General features: G+C 42.2%; 1 protein-coding gene across 1 annotated transcript; it reads right to left on the bottom strand.

The window, feature by feature from the left end:
* Positions 1–1,039: 1,039 nt before the first annotated feature.
* LOC110528975 (bifunctional 3'-phosphoadenosine 5'-phosphosulfate synthase 2) lies at positions 1,040–18,740 on the bottom strand. Its single transcript, XM_021611140.3, has 12 exons — positions 18,488–18,740; positions 9,972–10,086; positions 9,590–9,825; positions 9,279–9,417; positions 8,753–8,871; positions 6,356–6,469; positions 5,649–5,760; positions 5,199–5,404; positions 4,854–4,989; positions 2,768–3,036; positions 2,309–2,538; positions 1,040–2,118 (listed from the first exon to the last, which is right to left on the bottom strand). Exons 1-12 carry the CDS (start codon positions 18,515–18,517, stop codon positions 1,977–1,979), a joined length of 1,848 nt encoding a protein of 615 aa, XP_021466815.3. The 5' UTR covers positions 18,518–18,740; the 3' UTR covers positions 1,040–1,976.
* Positions 18,741–20,005: the final 1,265 nt, after the last annotated feature.

Below are 20,005 nucleotides of genomic sequence, written 5' to 3'. Positions count from 1 at the left end.
AAACGGATTACCTGGCTGCACGGGCCCATAGTATGATGACTGAGAAAGTTACAAACGCACAAATATCATACAATGCTAACCTCTCACCATTACAATAACAGGGGAGGTTAGCATTTTTGGGGGAGGGGTATGATATTTGCAACTTTCTCACTCATTATTCACAATTCATTCAGGATTATCCGTTATCATGATAGCATCCACATTAATGTAGAAGTGTTTAGAAACATATTCTGTTCTTATTTATGATAAAAGTTATTCCAAAATGACACAATACATTATTTACCATTCATTTCTATTGGGCACAAAATACTCTGAAACACAACCAAAACAAAGAGCAATGCATCCAACAAATTTGTAATCACAAGCGTGATGCAGTCATTGCGTACCATGCATATGGGACCACATACTTAACTTTTAACTAATTTAATACAAATAAGTGAACATGTCCCAGTACTTCTGGTCCCCTAAAATAGGGGGACTAGGAACAAAAAGTGCTGTAATTTCTAAACAGTTCACCCGATATGGATGAAAATACCCTCAAATTAAAACTGACAGTCTGCACTTTAACGTTCTAGTCATTGTATCACTTTAAATCCAAAGTGCTGGAGTACATAGCCAAAACAAAAACGTGTCACTGTCCCAATACTTTTATAGCTCACTGCATGTGGTCTCTCTCTACATGTGATAGACAGGTACTCCTATCAGCATACCCCAATAAGCCAATATGACATTTTACAACCCCATAAGCATTGTCAATGTTACATTTGGTCCCACCAATTATTTTTAAGGCACCTCCAAGAGTCAATGTGCAATTCAAATCACAAAACTTGATCAAATCCATAATGTAAAATGTTGAACTATTTGCAGTACAATCTCCTGCCAGCAGAGAGCAGTGTTGCAGTTTCAGTCTTGTACTCAGCAGAGATGCAGGCTCTATTAATCCTAACGTCAGTACCAACCTTTCATTTTTATCTTATTGACTAACACCTTGCAAATCAAATCAAATTGTATCTGAAATGAGGAAATACAGATTAAGTGATTTTGTTGAGAATAAAATATTTATTTAAAATCTTGTCTGATACATTCATGTATGGACATATACATTGTTTATACAGTATTCAATTTGAGACAGTTTTAATGATTTTTTCTATAAAATTTCATTCTTCTATAAAATGTCATTCTTCACACAATTTCTCCACTGACATTTTGAATCTTCGCATAGACTCTACAGTTGGCTTACATCTTTCATACAAGAGTTATTGATGATCATAACGCTATTTATAGTTCTTCATATCAAACTTCTTAGAAACCCGAAGGGACATTTTATACAGTACAGTAGTTAAACAGTGTTTACATTCTGAAGAAAAGGCACTTACGTTTGGAAGATGAAAAGCTTTGTTTGAAAATACAAGAAAAAAAAATTGGATAACAATGATAAATCAATCATCTGGAATAGAAATAGGTAGGTGGGAAATGTTAAAATTGAATTAAATATCACCAGCAACTTATTTACTGCATCATCATAAATGGCACGTCTTTAAATATCCAAAAATGCTTTTGGGAGGTAAAACTATCAGGAACTTCCTGTATAATGATCTCACAAAATAAGAAGAGTGGGAGACATTTTAAAATCATGGGATACATGTTAGTCTCTAAAGATTAAATATATCTCATATATGTATACCTTTTCTTTAAATATAATGATTTACAGATACATAGACAAACATAGGACTGTTTTCACTGCTTAAACTCCACCACTAGCTCCTCTGACATCACATGGGTTTTCATTCAATGAAGATAGGCACACAACTCCAATCCTCCAGGACTGCTTGGTCTCACTTGATCTCAGTCATTAATGGATTCCTTACTCACTGAATCATCTACTGGGATAATGAAATGAAACACATAACAACATCAAACTAGAACATTCCTTGAGGACTAGAGTTGTTGATCTTCTAAGAGCTCTGGTCTTTGAGTTACTGGTCCTTCTGTATAGAGCTGTAGTACTCAGTCAGGACCTTCCAGGCCTTGGGGGCCATGAAGCCTTCTGGGGGGTTCTCCCCGCACCGCGCCAGCTTTCTCATCCTGGTGCCAGAGATGAACTCAAACTCAGCGTGTCTGGGAAAGGCAGAGGAGGGGAAGCGAGATAGATGGAGATGAGAGATAAAGAGAGAGACAGAAGGAAAATGATCAGCAGTGTCCGCTTTTGAAGATTCTTTGACAAACATTTCCCACCACAGGCCCTGTATAAAATCTTCTGTAAATATGCATTACAAAAGCCATAATCAATCTTTAACATTCCACTCACCGGTCCTTGTCGTAGAAATCCATGGCCCTCTTGGTCTTGTTGTAGGCAGCCACTCTGAAGGGGATGATCTCTACAGAGGTGAGGCCGGGGGCCATGGTGAGGACCTTTCCCCCATGGGTGGGCTCATAAATGTCCTGCTTGGTCTCGGGATGGGGCATGCCCGCTGGGTCACGACCCACAATGTAGAAGTTAGCTCCGGCGATCATCCGCGCTCTGCAGTGCCACTGGACCTGAAGGAAAAACAAATGTATGCTCACACATAAGCACACACATTATGGTCTTAAATATGTTAACCTTAGTGCTGGACTAACACAATAGAGTATTCACAGCCCTACAGTGACATCATCTGCCTCGCCAAATGGGGGTTTACTTACTGTAACTGACTAAATTCTGCATCATATCTCCTGCTAAACACACAAAAACTATGAATGTGTTGATGGCTGTGTTGTTGACCCTTACCTCAGTGGGTCCAGCGTACATCATGGGGGATGGGAAAATAGCCACTATGGTGCTGGTGGGGTCCAGTACCCCCTCCTCCAGTACTGCAGCGTGCTGTTTCATGCGCCAGTCCAGGGGCACGTCGTCGTCTTTGGTCCAGCCCCCCAGCGGGTGCAGCAAGAGGACGGGTCGCTTGTGGCCTCGCTCCAGAAGGCGGCGCTTGGTGTCCTGCATCAACAGGGCGTGGCCATTGTGGACCGGATTCCGCAGCTGGAAGGCGAAGATGGCATCTGGTGGTCATAGAGAATAGGAGAGAGATATGGAATTAACTTCAGTGAGGACTTTCTTACAAGTGGTTGGTAGGGGGTTGGTAACAAGAGGACATATCAAACATTCATTCAGTTCATCATTTGCATCCTGTGGTCTCATTGTGTAACTGTACAAGTGAACATAACGTCATGTTGGAGCCCATACATTTTTATTTTGTATGTACTTTGCATGCCTTTTGGTATCCCCATAACTTGTGAATAAATTAATGAACACTGGTCAAAAACAGTCAACACCATTGTCTGTGCAGATAACATAGGGGGTGAAAACGTACGCACAACAGTTGACTCATGACGAAACAGTCCTCAATGTCTCACACAGAGGAATATGTCTCCATCTAGTGCAAACATGAAATTCTACCATGCACATATGAACATATTGTTTTTTCTTCAGAAGCACTTGACAAAGGACCAGATGTGCATGGTCATTTTTACCATGCTACTTTTTGCACCTGGTCCTTTGTCAAATGCTTCTGAAAAAAATATGTTTCTGTAGCTAGACATAAACCTTAATTTATTTGACTTAATATTTAACCCTTTACAATCGTGGGAATTTGACTATATGGATAGGGCTAAATTCAATGTTTTTTTTTTTTACAGAAGAAATATGAAAAGCATATGCATAACCACAGTAGCAATTGAAAAATCACAGTTTGGAGATTATGGGACATTATTAGACCAAAGGTGAGGACACAACTGTTCACCTGACACAAGACTGAATCCAAACATTACACTGTACATTTTACATTTACTGTACGTTGCGTAGCATTTGTTGATAATGAAAACTAAAAATACTCTGGATATATTCATGAACATGATAAGAATATTGTGGGGTAGGTGCAACATAAGACAAAACAATTAAATGGGTTTGAGTGAGAGGACTAACTAGTGTCTTCAAGTGGCCACACACCTCTCCAAAGTGTGCACAGTTCCTAATTCATTCCAATGCACTTTTATAACTCAAAGAACAGACTTTAACTATAACGTTTTTTTTGAGCTCGCCTAGCTCTGCCATTGAGGGACTAGAGCAAGCACACTTGTAGTTGTTTTCTTTTGTTGTTTAAGCAATCGAAAAACAGTACATTATAAATTGCAATCTGGGACAAGTGGGCATAATTTGAAAGCCTGTTCTATTGCCAGCACGACTAGTTAAGTTACAAAATACGATATTACAGTGTTAGGCTTTCACAATGCAATTCAGGGAAACAGATCATCATTTTGGTGCACATAGAAAGGAGGAATTTTCTTCACAACAACCTAGGGTGTGACACCATGTAATCTTGTAACTGTACATCAAACACAGTGATCATAAACGTTGACACTGTATATGACATGAGTTTTATGATATGGAAATTTGAAGGGCATGGGTGTTTGGCTTGCTTGTATGACATCAAAGCGGTATTTATTATAATCCTCAACGTCTCATCTTTGAAAATACATAGAGTCCTCTTATTTACAGCTTTTTCCAAAAGTGTTCAAAAGTTGCCCAATTAGCGGGAAAGATAGGGGCAACTACTTGTTGCATGAAGTGCTCAAGTTCAGTACAGCTGTCAGTCAAAGCCCATACAGCGCGGTGAAGTGCAGAGCCTGAGCTCTGACGTCATGTATAGCATGTTACTGTACAGCCACTGGGTTCCAATTTAGACGTTTATCAGTGCTAAATCTGCCATTTTCAACCTGTATACATACGGGTACGAGTGTGAAGGCCAACTCAAATGTATATTTTGTTTATTATGCCATGTACTGTATATTTGTACTGCCTTTAGAGAAACTCTTTTAACCTGCTTTCATTTCTTTAAACTTCTGCTTGAGCTCCCGTGGAGTAAAGCGGTACTGGTCCAGCCCATCGTTCCATCTGATTCGGTCCAGCACCTCCAGGTCGCCACCCACCAGCCAATCACCTCCCTCCATCACCATCTGTAAAAAGTTGTGGATGTTGTAAAGATATGAATGACATAATATCAAGATATTTCACGTGATGGATATGTTCAAGTGCAACTTCATTCAACTCCATTATAGCTAGGAATTGGATGCACAAGAGTGTGCACAGAGTGTTGTTTTAACACAACAAAGGACATCTATGTTTGCTAAACAACTATGAATGAACGTGTGTGGTTAGTGATAACCTTAATGTAGGGGTGCTGGGGGCAGGTGGTACCCCACTGACGGGCACAGCGCTCCTCTTTGCGGTGTTCGTAGAACTCTGGCTGTCTTAGAATGGCCACAAGGGTTCCCTGGAACTCCAGAGCTATCGCCGCACAGCCGTCCAGCCTCTGCTTGGTTTCCGTGGTAACAGGCAGGACGATGGGAATAGACTGGTTGATGGTTCCATCTGAACCAGGGAACGATAAATGTGGGTGATGATAGGGCCTGGAGTTTGTGCTAAACATGTGAACCTACCAAGGGAAACTTCGGGCCCTGGTTATTCGCTATAGTCACATGGTCAGGATAACAATTAAAAACAACCTTATATAATATCCATCCACTGTCACTCGCTCCATTATGAAGAGGGGAGAATAAGAATTGGCTGAGTAATGTTACGATGTATTATAAGGGTGTGTGTGTGTGGTTCTTACCGTCGAGGAGGTTGCCGAAATGTTGCACCTGGAGGAACTCCCTCTCCCTCATGAAGCCCTTCAGTGGGGTGGCCCAGCCTTCAGCCAGCACCTGCACCCACTGGAGGTCCAACTAAACAGGACAGACCGGGGGTAATATACATCAAACTGGTAGGGATTTAATTTACTGACTGTTAACAATATCCCTTAACAGCTGATATGTTAGAGATATTGGATGCTATCAGGGGTGGCAGAGTCCACACAAAACCATGCTGAATGAAAAACAGCTCATGAGGCAACAGAGATAGTAAAGTAAGACTTTTCCTCACACCAATTTCATGTCATATACTGTATCTCCATGCTTCATGGTGGTATGATAAAGTTTTAGTTTCCAAGTGCACATATTATTACAGTTTTACTACAATACAGTAAGTAGCGTTGTACTAACAACTCCACATATCAGGATACTAGGGTTTACCTATCACAGTAATTCAAGTCATATCAAATACAATGCAAATACTGTAGCTGCATATTTACTATGTTTGATTTGAATTGATTTTCAAACCTTGGCAATCAGCCCAATCGATTAGAACATATAGTACAATCCAAAAGAGAGAGATCTAGAGGCAATTGTGAGCACAGCCTGCCATCCAGTCAAATATTGACATATGGTAATTTGGGTCGTCATAAAAAAAATATGGATTAGTAGTGGAGAGGTGTGTTGTTACCTTGGTGATGCTGATTGTAGGAAGTGTGATAGCGTCGACCTGAACTAGCTTCAGCTTGTTCTCAGGAACAAAAAGTTCATTCACCTCCTCTGTGATTCCACTTGGAACAATACTCTGAAAAATTACAGAGAGAGGACAATGTCATGTAAAGATAACATGACAGCTGGTTTGTATGCATAAGCAGTTATCACTTTAGTAGTTTTTTTCAAGCCCTTCTGATACGTTTTGTTTGGTTTTGTCTTTATATGTTTGTTATAAGCTAGGTTTGGTGTCAATTCCATTACATACTGTGACGGCATTCTTCCTCCTCTTCTGAGGAGGAGTAGCGAGAAGGATCGGAGGACCAATGTGCAGCGTGGTAAGTGTCCATAATGTTTATTTTAAGACATAAACTGAACACTATGAAATACAAAACAATAGACGTGAACATGAACGAAACCGAAACAGTACCGTGTGGCAACAAACGAACACCCACAAACCAAAAGTGAAACCCAGGCAACTTAAGTATGATTCTCAATCAGAGACAACTAACGACACATGCCTCTGATTGAGAACCATACTAGGCCGAACACAAAAACCAACATAGAAAAACAAACATAGACTGCCAACCCCAACTCACGCCCTGACCATACTAAAACAAAGAATAAAAGACTCCGGCCTCAAAACCTGAACCTATAGGGGAGGGTCTTGGTGGGTGTCTGTCCGCGGTGGCGGCTCTGGCATGGGACGTGGACCCCACTTCACCATAGTTTTTGTCCGCCTCTTCAACCGCCCCCGTGGCCTCTTATGAGCGGCAACCCTCGCCACCGACCTCCGACTGGGGACCCTAACCATGGGCTCTGGAGCCGCCAGAACCAGACGGCTCTGGCGGCTCCTGGCTGGCTGACGGCTCTGGCGGCTCTTGGCTGACTGGCGGCTCCTGGCTGACTGGCGGCTCTGACGGCCCAGGACAGACTGGCGGCTCTGGCGGCTCAGGACAGACTGGCGACTCTGATGGCTCAGGACAGACGGGAGACTCTGGCGGCTCAGGACAGACGGGAGACTCTGGCGGCTCAGGACAGACGGGAGACTCTGGCGGCTCAGGACAGACGGGAGACTCTGGCGGCTCAGGACAGACGGGAGACTCTGGCGGCTCAGGACAGACGGGAGACTCTGACAGCGCTGGGCAGGAGGAAGGCTCTGGCAGCGCTGGACAGGTGGGAACACCTGTAGGGAGAAGACGGAGAGACAGACTGGTGCGGGGGGCTGCCACCGGAGGGCTGGTGCGTGCTGGTGCACTGGAGCTCTTGAGCACTGAGCTTGCCCAACCTTACCTGGTGAATGCTCCCCGTAGCCAGGTCAGTGCGGGCTATTCCACCTCGCCGCACTGGCCTGGCTACGGGGAGCATTCAACCAGGTAAGGTTGGGCTGTGCTGGCGAACCGGGGACACCATGCGTAAGGCTGGTGCCATGTACGCCGGCCCGAGGAGACGCACTGGAGACCAGATACGTAGAGCAGGCTTCATGGCACCTGGCTCGATGCCCACTCTAGCCCGGCCGATACGAGGAGCTGGAATGTACCGCACCGGGCTATGCACACGCACCGGGGACACCGTGCGCTCCACCGCATAACACGGTGCCTGCCCGGTCCCTCTCGCTCTCCGGTAAGCACGGGAAGTTGGCGTAGGTCTCCTACCTGGCTTCGCCACACTCCCCGTGTGACCCTCCCAATACATTTTTGGGGCTGCCTCTCGGGCTTCCAGCCGCACTGCCGTACTGCCTCCTCTCTGCTTTCGCTGCCTCCAGCTCTGCTTTGGGACGGCGATATTCCCCTGGCTGAGTCCAGGGTCCTTTGCCGTCCACAATCTCCTCCTATGCCCAGGAGTCCTGTGTACTTTGCCGCTGCTGCTGCTGCATGTTACCACGCTGCTTGGTCCTCTGGTGGTGGGTGTTTCTGTAACGCAATTCTTCCTCCTCTTCTGAGGAGGAGTAGCGAGAAAGATCGGAGGACCAATGCGCAGCGTGGTAAGTGTCCATAACGTTTATTTTAAGACATAAACTGAACACTATGAAATACAAAACAATAGACGTGAACATGAACGAAACCGAAACAGTACCGTGTGGCAACAAACACTCACACGGAAACGAACACCCACAAACCAAAAGTGAAACCCAGGCAACTTAAGTATGATTCTCAATCAGAGACAACTAACGACACCTGCCTCTGATTGAGAACCATACTAGGCCGAACACAAAAACCAACATAGAAAAACAAACATAGACTGCCAACCCCAACTCACGCCCTGACCATACTAAAACAAATAATAAAATAACAGAACTATGGTCAGAACGTGACACATACGCTTAACTTTTAAAAAAGTTTAGCGCTAGATGAGCGGGTAAAAAAGGTGAGGTCACCTGCTCTCTAAGCAGGTCCACAACCTGCCGAATGCACTCGTTAACGGTGACCTCTCCTGTTTTCAGCACCAACTCCGGAGCCTCGGGCCGCTCATAGTCTGCATCGATCCCAGTGAAGCCTGAGAACACAGGTAGATCAGTTTTTAGTACAACGTTGGGGCAGCAGGTAGCCTACTGGTTAGAGCGTTTCGGCCAGTATCCGAAAGGTTGCTCGATCAAATTCCCGAGCTGACAAGTTAAAAATCTGTCGTTCTGCCCCTGAACAAGGCAGTTAACCCCCTGTTCCCCGGTAGGCCTTCATTGTAAATAAGAATTTTTTCTTAACTGACTTGCCTAGTTAAATAAAGTTTCAATTAAAACATAAAAAAATCCATTAGAATTCCTTTTCAAAAAGGATGTTTGATTGACTCTTTCAGATAGAAATGGAACACATAGAGGGAATAGTTATGTTCCTTCCCTTATAATAAGGAAGTTACATTTCGATGTATGGATACCAAAATGTAAACAAAGGACCAAAAGTGTGTACCTTTGATCTCTCCAGCACGGGCTTTCTTGTAGAGGCCCTTCACATCGCGACTCTCACACACCTCTAGAGGAGCGTTGATGAACACCTCAAAGAAGGGTAACCCAGCACTCTCAAGGATCTTCCTCGCATCATCACGATCCTTTAGACAAAAGAGGAGAGGGAACAGGATTGTCAGAATGCTGTCTTGTCAATCGTAACACACACTATACTTGATATACGGCATCCATTTGCACCAGAACACTCTACACAAGTCAATACCACCAATACCAACAGAATTGGGTAGACAAACACTCCCAAGAATGACCGCTGACCTTGGTGTAAGGAGAGATGAAGCTGGTGATGCAGACGAGGCCAGCGTCTGCGAACAACTTGGCCACCTCAGCAATACGTCTGATGTTCTCCTCACGGTCAGTGGCTGTGAAGCCCAGGTTCTTGTTGAGGCCATGGCGGATGTTGTCCCCATCCAGTGAGTAGCAGGGGATGCCATGGGACACCAGATACTCCTCCAGGGCAAAGGCTATGGTGGTCTTCCCAGCACCAGACAAACCTGGCGGTGGACACATGGAGAATGTACAGGTGAGATTAGCCAATGCTCAATAGTATCATTATCACTAAAGTCCCTAGTAGCACTACTGTAATAGCAACATGTAATAGTGACAATCCATTGAGTATTGGCTATGGTGAGCGGTTTACCTGTGAGCCAGACAGTGCAACCCCTGAAGCCTCCTCTAGTGCCCACCACCTGACCTCTCTTGCTCCGGGTCACATGGTGGGCCTGAAACACTACATTGGTGGATCTGTTCAGATCCTGAAATTAAAGCAGAAGAAGAAGGAAATAGGAAATGAGTGACTTGTGTTGACGAGTAATGCTCTAGTCTACGTTGTTTATCTTTAATTTGCACTGAATTATAAAATACCCATGTGAGCAAAGCTCATCAGCTTCTGATGTCGCTCTCAGGATTTAAAAAAATATATAATGACATCATCCTTTGGACACCACCCCAGTCCCATATCCCACAGGTTATGACATCAATGTGGTCTCTGGCTCAAAGATGATGCACACCCACATTCTGCTCTCAAAAGCATATTTAGTACAACTTCAACTTTTTAGGGTAAGAAGATGCAGAATTTTACCGTATCTCCCGTCTTTCACAAACATTCTCATTTACATTTGACTAACTACAGTAGGCTACATACAAATGCTGAAAGAATGTGGAATATTCTCTGAGGCAGTTGGAGATTAAATACAGTAACACAGTAAGGAATGAGTCCTTGTGTTTAGCCATTTGCTTTGCTCAGTTCCTGTGTGATATTATCTTGTCCATATGCATCTCACTTCTTTTCTCCCATTGGTCCACATATGCTTTCTCATGCCAAACATACTATAATCCATTTCATTTAGTTCAGGTTTGATACGGACCATGCCTCCTAAACTACATCTAGTTTTTCCTGCAGGACTAGACATTCCAATGGCAGACTAGATTATTCTAACATTTTTGTTATGGTTGCCTTGCAATAAATTACGTGGTTTTGCTTAAGGCCTAGTAAGTCTGTCTTTGCTTGAATTAATTAGAATTACCTTTACTCACCAAATGAATTTGCATGGACAGGAATTTTATTTGGTGAAATGGTGCTGCCACAATAAACTGAACATACAGACAGAAGATAAACAGGATATACAGACCAGATATGTAGAAGGCTTTGCCATTCGAGTGGGCTATATCAACCCAACAGACTCCACTAAATACTTTCTAGGGGGAGTTTAAATACTCCAGGGGCTTATTCAAATATTCATTCAGAGTGTTACAGAGAGGGATATATTTTGTAGAAAAGACATGATTCTTCATTCAACCTGATAGAAAGTCAGGTATGGTTTATAAAAAAAACACATTTCTATGTGAACCGTTGCAAATGTGACTTGGTGAATAGGCCCCTTCAGAGTGAGTCCGACTGAGACAGTCTCTGGCTGGGTAGACACGGCAGTGGTGTTGGGATGCTGGCTGGCTCCAGGGAATGAAGGGAACAGGACCAGACAATGTGACCAGTGTGCTGCCTGCAGCCCAGCGATGATGTGGCATCCTTCCCTCTCACTCCCTCTCTATGCCCCCCTCCCCTCTTGTGCCCCCCCCCATCTTTCCTACCAGTGCCTACTCCCCATAAAACTTTCCCAGCCCTTCCACTAGCCCACCCAGTGTAGGTTACGCACACAACCTCCTGTTATTAACTGTAGCAGGGCCCCCACGCCCCCACCACAGACAGAGAGCCTTGTATAAACAGAGGGCACTCTTTCTGTACTCTCACCCACCATCTCCTACCAAATACCACACCACACCAACCGGCCGACAGCCTCCACACACAGAGGTATGTTTCTATCAGGGTGGTGGAGGGAACTCCAGGTACATACAGTACAGTCTTTCAGGTGGATAGAGGCGAGGGCAACATGTTTGCAGATTTTCCATGACACTAGTACCTACATCACTAGTAACCTATACAGTGCCTTCAGAAAGTATTTATTAAACGTTTTGTTGTTACAGGCTAAATTCCAAATGGAATACATATATTAAATATCTACACACATTACCCCATAATGACAAAGTGAAAAACTGTTTTTAGAAATGTTATCAAATTTATTGAAAATTAAATACAGAAATATCGAATTTCAAATTAAATCAAATGTTATTAGTCACATGCGCCGAATACAACCTTACTGTGAAATGCTTACTTACGAGCCCCAAACTAACAATGCAGTTTAAAAAAATATGGATAAGAATAAGAAATAAAAGTAACAAGTAATTAAAGAGCAGAAGTAAAATAACAATAGCGAGACTATATACAGGGGGGTACCGGTACAGAGTCAATGTGCGGGGGCACCGGTTAGTTGAGGTAATATGTACATGTAGGTAGAGTTATTAATGTTACTATGCATAGATGATAACAACAGAGTAGCAGTGGTGTAAAAGAGGGGGGGAGCAATGCAAATAGTCTGGGTAGCCATTTGATTAGATGTTCAGAAGTCTTATGGCTTGGGGGTAGAAGCTGTTTAGTAGCCTCTTGGACCTAGACTTGGCACTCCGGTACCACTTGCTGTGCAGTAGCAGAGAGAACAGTCTATGACTTCAGTGGCAGGAGTCTTTGACAATTTTTAGGACCTTCCTCTAACACCGCCTGGTATAGAGGTCCTGGATGGCAGGAAGCTTGGCCCAGTGATGTTCTGGGCTGTTGGCACTACCCTCTGTAGTGCCTTCCAAGGCACTTGAAGCTCTCAACCTACTCCACTGCAGCCCCGTCGATGAGAATGGGGGCGTGCTCGGTCCTCTTCTTCCTGTAGTCCACAATTATCTCCTTTGTCTTGATCACGTTGAAGGAGAGGTTGTTGTCCTGGCACCACACGGCCAGTTCTCTGACCTCCTCCCTATAGGCTGTCTCGTCGTTGTCGGTGATCAGGCCTACCACTGTTGTAATCATCGTAAACTTAATGATGGTGTTGGTGTTCATTTTTTATCCAGAAAAACTCCCCAGTCCTTAACGATTACAAGTATACCCCTAACATGATGCAGCCACCACTATGCTTGAAAATATGGAGACTGGAACGCAGTAATGTGTTGTATTGGATTTGACACCAACATAACACTTTGTATTCCAGACAAAAAGTGAATTGCTTTGCCACATCTTTTGCAGTATTACTTTAGTGCCTTGTTGCAGACAGGAGGTATGTTTTGGAATATTTTTTTTCTGTACAGGCTTTTTTTCCCTGTGTTAGTATTGTGGAGTAACTACAATGTTGTAGATCCATCCCCAGTTTTCTCCTATCACAGCCATTAAACTCTAACTGTTTTAAAGTCACCATTGGCCTCATGGTGAAATCCCTGAGCGGTTTCCTTCCTCTCCGGCAATTGAGTTAGGAAAGACGTCTGTATCTTTGACGTGACTGGGTGTATTCATACCCCATTCAAAGTGTAATTAATAACTTCACCATGCTCAAAGGGATATTCAATGTCTGCTTTTTTTAACCTATCTACCAATAGGTGCCCTTCTTCGTGAGACATTGAAAAACATCCTTGGTCTTTGTGGTTGAATATGTGTTTGAAATTCACTGCTTGACTGTACAGATAATTGTATGTGTGGGGTACAGAGATGAGGTAGTCATTCAAAAATTATTCTCGACACTAGAAATGCACACCGAGTGAGTCCATGTAACTTATCATGTGACTTGTTAAGAACATTTTTACTCTTGAATTTATTTAGGCTTGTCATAACAAAGGGGTTGAATATTTAGACATTTCAGCTTCACATTTTTTATTAATTTGTCAACATTTAAAAAAACATTAATCCACTTTGACATTATGGAGTATTGTATATGTAGATAAGCGACAAAAAAAAAATAATTTAATCCATTTTACATTCAGGCTATAACACAAATTGTGGAAAAGGTCAAGGGGTGTGAAAACTTTGTGAAGGCACGCACTGTAGTCGAGTTTTCATTTACATGCAGAGAAATGCTACACAGTTGTCCATGTTTCAAAATTCCTTCTGCTTATGCCTCTGTCATGTCATTTTGGCAAACCTATCAATGGTAAACAAACGTCTTACAGTGTAATTATTACAAAAATGACACATCACTGACTGCATTATGCAAATTCAACTTGTGAAACACTCCATTTTTTAAGGTGCATTTAGATGCATTTCCCCATCATCATCATCTCATGCACAAACACACATATAGTGGGTGAAAAAACAAACAGTACCGTTCATCAAACCCCGGCAGACACCCACGACCACTTAGCCTTACTTTCAGCCCTGCCTCTCCACCCTCTTCTTCTGTCACTTCAGCAGCCCCGACCTCACTGATCCAATCACATCTCATGCTGTGCAATTCAATCTACTTTTATCACTCTGTTCTCTCCATCAATCTATCCATTGATTCATTGTTTCTGTCCCTTTGCTGTAATTCTTACTCGACTTCCACTACTTCTTCTACCTTTATTGGCCTCTTCCTCCCTCCCTCTCTGTCACTATCACAAACACACACAGCTCAATCTGTCTGTCTGTTTCTCACTCTCTTTCATTCTCCGTAGTATAATACATTCATCTTTTTCACTCTGCTTCCTTCTCATTTCCTTCCCCTCGTATTCCGTCTGCGTTTCTAACTCTCCCTCTCTCATTCCTTCTGTGTTACCATTGCCCCTTCCAGCATACAATGGATAAGTGGCTCTTGTAAGGCCAACTCCAAGAACATCCTAGTTTAAATTCAATTTTCTATATGGATACTGTGCAGTAAAACATGTGACATAGGCTATTCTAACAGAACCTACAGGAGGTGATAAACAAAATGTTCCCTACTGCCCTTGTCATCATACTTAATCTGTAGAACAAAATAAACAGTTGTCCTTACTATTGGAAACATTTCCTATTCCCACACCCTAACTGCATAGTTATACAGTCTCCATACAGAGCGGAGTGGAAATCTGACAAAGTAAGCCTACAGTACTAGGTGTATCAAAATATTGAGAAAACAATGACTTGAGTGACATTCTTTATGTTTTGTCTACAGGTTGGTTATGAAAAAACATGTAGGGTATTGGTCTATTTGTTGATACACATCAGTTCCTTACATGTGTTTGGTACAAATGTTTCCCCACACAGGTCAAGTTTAGACTGTGATTGTGTGAGCGGTACATGATAATATAAGATACCTGTGCAAAACCACATGCTAAGTATTGGAACCAGCACCTTATCAACTTGCTGCTTTCCACACTCTTCCAACTTATACTGTGCTAACATATTGTCCACGTATAGTACTGGGCTAACTCATTGTAAGTAAACCTGTAGAAACTATGCAGACTAAAGTGAGCTACATTTCACTGTTACAAAGCATTTGTGGTATTAGCTGGTTTACTGCCTACGCCAATTGTTTTCTGCCACACAAACCTTGTCAGTTCCTTATCAGCACAGAAGTAGCCTGTATCAGCTACACAAGATTAAATACTAACTTCCTACTTATAAAGGCTTCATAAATGCTTAAGGCACAACTTAGATACTTCACAAATCAAATGAATCAAAGCCATTACATGAACAGTGGGTTTGTCAAATGTGGCATAAACCTGTGCCACCCTTTATAAGGCTATGGTGTAACATTTGCTTATAAATGATTAGTGATTAGTAAATTATTTGCTTTTTGCACTATTGGTTAGAGCCTGTAAGTAAGCATTTCACTGTAAGGTCTACTACACCTGTTGTTTTTGGCACAGGTGACAAATAAACCTTGATTTGAAGCATATTTTAGCGATTTCGGGGGGTAGGGGCCCCAACAGGGTCTCGAATCACAGTCTGAACCTCTTCATGAGGTTGCTATTGTAGGTGTTGGGTTAAGGTCACTCATTACCCTCTTCCTTCGGGAGAGTGCGTCCCCATGCTTTTCTTTACCAAGTCCCGCACGTGTAAACGCCTCCCCCATGGCCTCAATCCCAATTTTGACACCAACGTAGCGAATTCAGAGGGGTAGCCCCAACCGGTACTCAAACCCTTGTCAAGGGACAGTCAAGCTAACACCTTAAACGTTATGCCAAGAGGCCCAAAACGCTTGATGATCGAGGTCACTAGGTATTGGTTTAAGGTTGTTACATTTAAGTAATAGTGCCAGAGAAGTTTGGAGGATATATTGGCACGGGTGTTCAGGGCATTATCACTTTTATACAACAGGTTACCAACATATTCAAATAATGATTTACATATTTTTATTAAAAACGTTATTTTGATTAATTTATTCATACTATTTCATCCTTCCACAAGATATAGTCCAGACACAAATCTAGGGTTGCTACCCAAGCCGGCTGGTCGTTCGTTCTATTGGTTCGGTTGCCAGAGACACGCGACCCAGTTGTTTAGTCTTTTTGTTCTGTATCTATGGACGCGACTCAGTCGTTCGTTCTAAATATTTCATTGCCATACTGGCTGGCAGCGTTCTTATCCCTTGCTTGCTAGCTAGCCAACTACAGCTAACTTACAGTCAAACAGTGCAGCCAGAATAACATCAAAGTAGCTACATTTGCGGTTGTTTATTTTGTTTTGTTTAGAGACATTAATTTGGATGCATCCATAACAACGAGCTAATGATGCGCGATTTCGACTGGCGTAGAAAATGTGCTCTCTCGTCAGGACACTTGTTCAGTGGAGCTAGCCAACCATACAGCTAACACATTCACTTCAAACCTAAGCTGGAAAGACAGCAAACTAGCTGTACTTTGTTAGGTTTTACCTGTTAACTATTGATAGTACTTTGTATATATCCATACAAATGATGCTGATTCATGATTTTCGACTGGCTGAGAAAAGCTGCCCTGCCTGTCTGTCTCATCCCAACTCCCGACATGTTCATTACTATGGGACATCTGGAGATCAAATATTAATATTGAAACAATGTTGCAAATGTTGGAGAGACAGGCAGCAAGGTTTATACAAATATCTGCTGTTGAAAACTAAATGTTAGTCTAAAAGAAATGTGAAATAATGTCTAGCTGCTTTTAATAGTGGAAAGCAAGTTTATAAAGTGCCTGGCTGGGCCGATGAGAGTAAATAGGCATTTTAACGTCATAGATTTAGTCGATGGTAACTTGTGGAATAGACACCGGCTGGAATGCGGTTTTAACCAATCAGCATTCAGGATTAGACCCACCTATTAAGCAATAAGGCACGAAGGGTTGTGGTATATGGCCAATATACCACGGCCAAGGGCTGTTCTTAGGCATGATGCATCACGGAGGGCCTGGTTACAGCCCTTAGCCGTGGTATATTGACCAAATACCACAAACCCCCGAGGAGCCTTATTGCTAATATAAACTGGTTACCAATGTAATTAGAGCAGTAAAAATAAATGTTTCGTCATACCCGTGGTTTTCAGTCTGATTTACCATGGCTGTCAGCCAATTAGCATTTTCGAGCCCTGAATGCTGATTGACTGACAGCGGTGGTATATCAGACTGTATACCACGGGGATGACAAAACACTTATTTGTACTGCTCTAGTTACGGCCTTATTGCTTAAATACACTAGGTATTATAAAGGATTTGTGAAGGCTTCAGTTATGGTTCATTCTAAGTGGGACATAAAATTGACGAGTCATTAATGACCATTAGGCTACTTCTCAACAACAACAAAAATGATATACAATTTAACCTATTTGCAGTGGTGTAAAGTACCTATGTACTTTAAAGTACTACTTAGTAGTTTTCTTGGGTATCTGTATTTTACTATTTATATTTTTGACAACTTTTACTTTACTACATTCCCCCCCAAAGTATATGTACTTTTTACTGACACCCATACATTTTTCATGACACCCAAAAGTACTCGTTACAGGACAGAAAATGGTCCAATTCACACACTTATCAAGAAAACATCCCTGGTCAACCCTACTGCCTCTGATCTGGTAACTCACTAAACACAAATGCTTTGTTTGTAAATTATGTCAGTGTTAGTGTGCCCCTGGTTATCCGTAAAAAAAAAATATATATATATATATATATATATATATATATATATATATATATATATATTAAATGGTACCGTCTGGTTCGCTTAATATAAGGAATGTACTTTTAATACTTACATACGTTTTAGCAATTACATTTACTTTTGATACTTAAGTATATTTAAAACCAAATACTTTTACTCAAGTACTACTTTACTGGGTGACTTTCTCTTTTAATTGAGCCATTTTCTATTAAGGTATCTATACTTTTATTCAAGTATGACAGTTGGGCATTTTTTCCACCAATGCCTATGTCAAATCAAATCAGTTTAATTTCCTACCAGTGTGAAAACTTGAAAATAGCCTACTTCACGGTCAACAGTGACAGCGCTGATCGTATCAGACTTCTAACCGTTGTTTGATGAAGTAGATTTGGTCAACAAACATGTCTAGCACTTTATCCACATAATTGCTATTATGTAACTTATCAGTTAAAGGTTTTAATTAGAATGAGGTTATAGCGTTAGTTAACGAAATACACGTATAAAGGTCACCCAAAGCGCACTATTCAATAATTATTTTATAAATGCATTGAGGCTACACCATTTCTAGCCTAGGCAGCTCGAGCACTCTGGGCTTCGTGGGCTACAACATTTCTATACATGCTTATGCTATTAGACAACTTTCAAAATCTATTTTATATTTGAATATGATGTTTCAAATAAGTGTATGTATATCTTACCGTCTGCTGCTTTTTGACACCCAACATCATGCACTAGGCTAAGGTTAACCCCAATGGACTGTTGACCCGGAGAGTATAAGGTCCAATAACCGGTAGGAATGTGTCGCCTCGCTCGAGTTACTTGACAACTTTGACGATAGTCATCTAAGAACTGTAGAAAGACCTCAAGACACGTAGCATTCCACTGGCCCAGCCTCCAATCCTCCTCCAGGGTTCAGAAATCTGCATATTCCTGTTGGCAAACCAATGTATCGAGATTACGACAGTGCGGGGCTGAGCTTCGGAACCGGTGAATTTACATAGGGTTTATTTGCAAAAGTATAAATCAACCAGACTATTCTTATGTAGTGTTTTTATAAAGATTGAGGGCAAACCAACTAAAGAACAATGCCACAACGGTAAAACTTTGCCCCTGATGTCTGACTGAAAATGAAATACATTTTAATAAATTGAAATGTAAAGAATTTGGCATTCATTTTCCTACATTGCAAAGAAAAGGACAACCAGTCACAATTCACTGTTCACACTTCCAATTCAAATCAAATCAAATCAAATGTTATTTGTCACATACACATGGTTAGCAGATGTTAATGCGAGTGTAGCGAAATGCTTGTGCTTCTAGTTCCGACAATGCAGTAATAACCAACAAGTAATCTAACTAACAATTCCAAAACTACTGTCTTGTACACAGTGTGAGGGGATAAAGAATATGTACATAAGGATATATGAATGAGTGATGGTACAGAGCAGCATAGGCAAGATACAGTAGATGGTAACGAGTACAGTATATACATATGAGATGAGTATGTAAACAAAGTGGCATAGTTAAAGTGGCTAGTGATACATGTATTACATAAGGATACAGTCGATGATATAGAGTACAGTATATACGTATGCATATGAGATGAATAATGTAGGGTAAGTAACATTATATAAGGTAGCATTGTTTAAAGTGGCTAGTGATATATTTACATCATTTCCCATCAATTCCCATTATTAAAGTGGCTGGAGTTGAGTCAGTGTCAGTGTGTTGGCAGCAGCCACTCAATGTTAGTGGTGGCTGTTTAACAGTCTGATGGCCTTGAGATAGAAGCTGTTTTTCAGTCTCGGTCCCAGCTTTGATGCACCTGTACTGACCTCGCCTTCTGGATGATAGCGGGGTGAACAGGCAGTGGCTCGGGTGGTTGATGTCCTTGATGATCTTTATGGCCTTCCTGTGACATCGGGTGGTGTAGGTGTCCTGGAGGGCAGGTAGTTTGCCCCCGGTGATGCGTTGTGCAGACCTCACTACCCTCTGGAGAGCCTTACGGTTGAGGGCGGAGCGGGTGATACAGCCCGCCAGGATGCTCTCGATTGTGCATCTGTAGAAGTCGCTGCTGCGCCTTCTTCACAATGCTGTCTGTGTGAGTGAACCAATTCAGTTTGTCTGTGATGTGTATGCCGAGGAACTTAAAACTTGCTACCCTCTCCACTACTGTTCCATCGATGTGGATAGGGGGGTGTTCCCTCTGCTGTTTC

The sequence above is a fragment of the Oncorhynchus mykiss genome, chromosome 1 (genome assembly GCF_057628025.1).
Source record: "Oncorhynchus mykiss isolate SJ-2025 chromosome 1, ASM5762802v1, whole genome shotgun sequence".
Taxonomy (NCBI): Eukaryota; Metazoa; Chordata; class Actinopteri; order Salmoniformes; family Salmonidae; genus Oncorhynchus; species Oncorhynchus mykiss.
Note: the sequence above shows the minus strand (reverse complement) of the source record. Positions and strands in the feature narration are given on the sequence as shown.

Excerpts from the sequence above, each read along its gene's own strand:
- LOC110528975 (XM_021611140.3), bottom strand. The coding sequence starts at position 18,517 with ATGATGTTGGGTGTCAAAAAGCAGCAGACG. Across the intron at positions 6,470-8,752 it reads TGGACCTGCTTAGAGAGCAG|AGTATTGTTCCAAGTGGAAT; the intron begins GTGACCTCACCT and ends GTAATTTTTCAG. Across the intron at positions 5,761-6,355 it reads CTACAATCAGCATCACCAAG|TTGGACCTCCAGTGGGTGCA; the intron begins GTAACAACACAC and ends TGTCCTGTTTAG.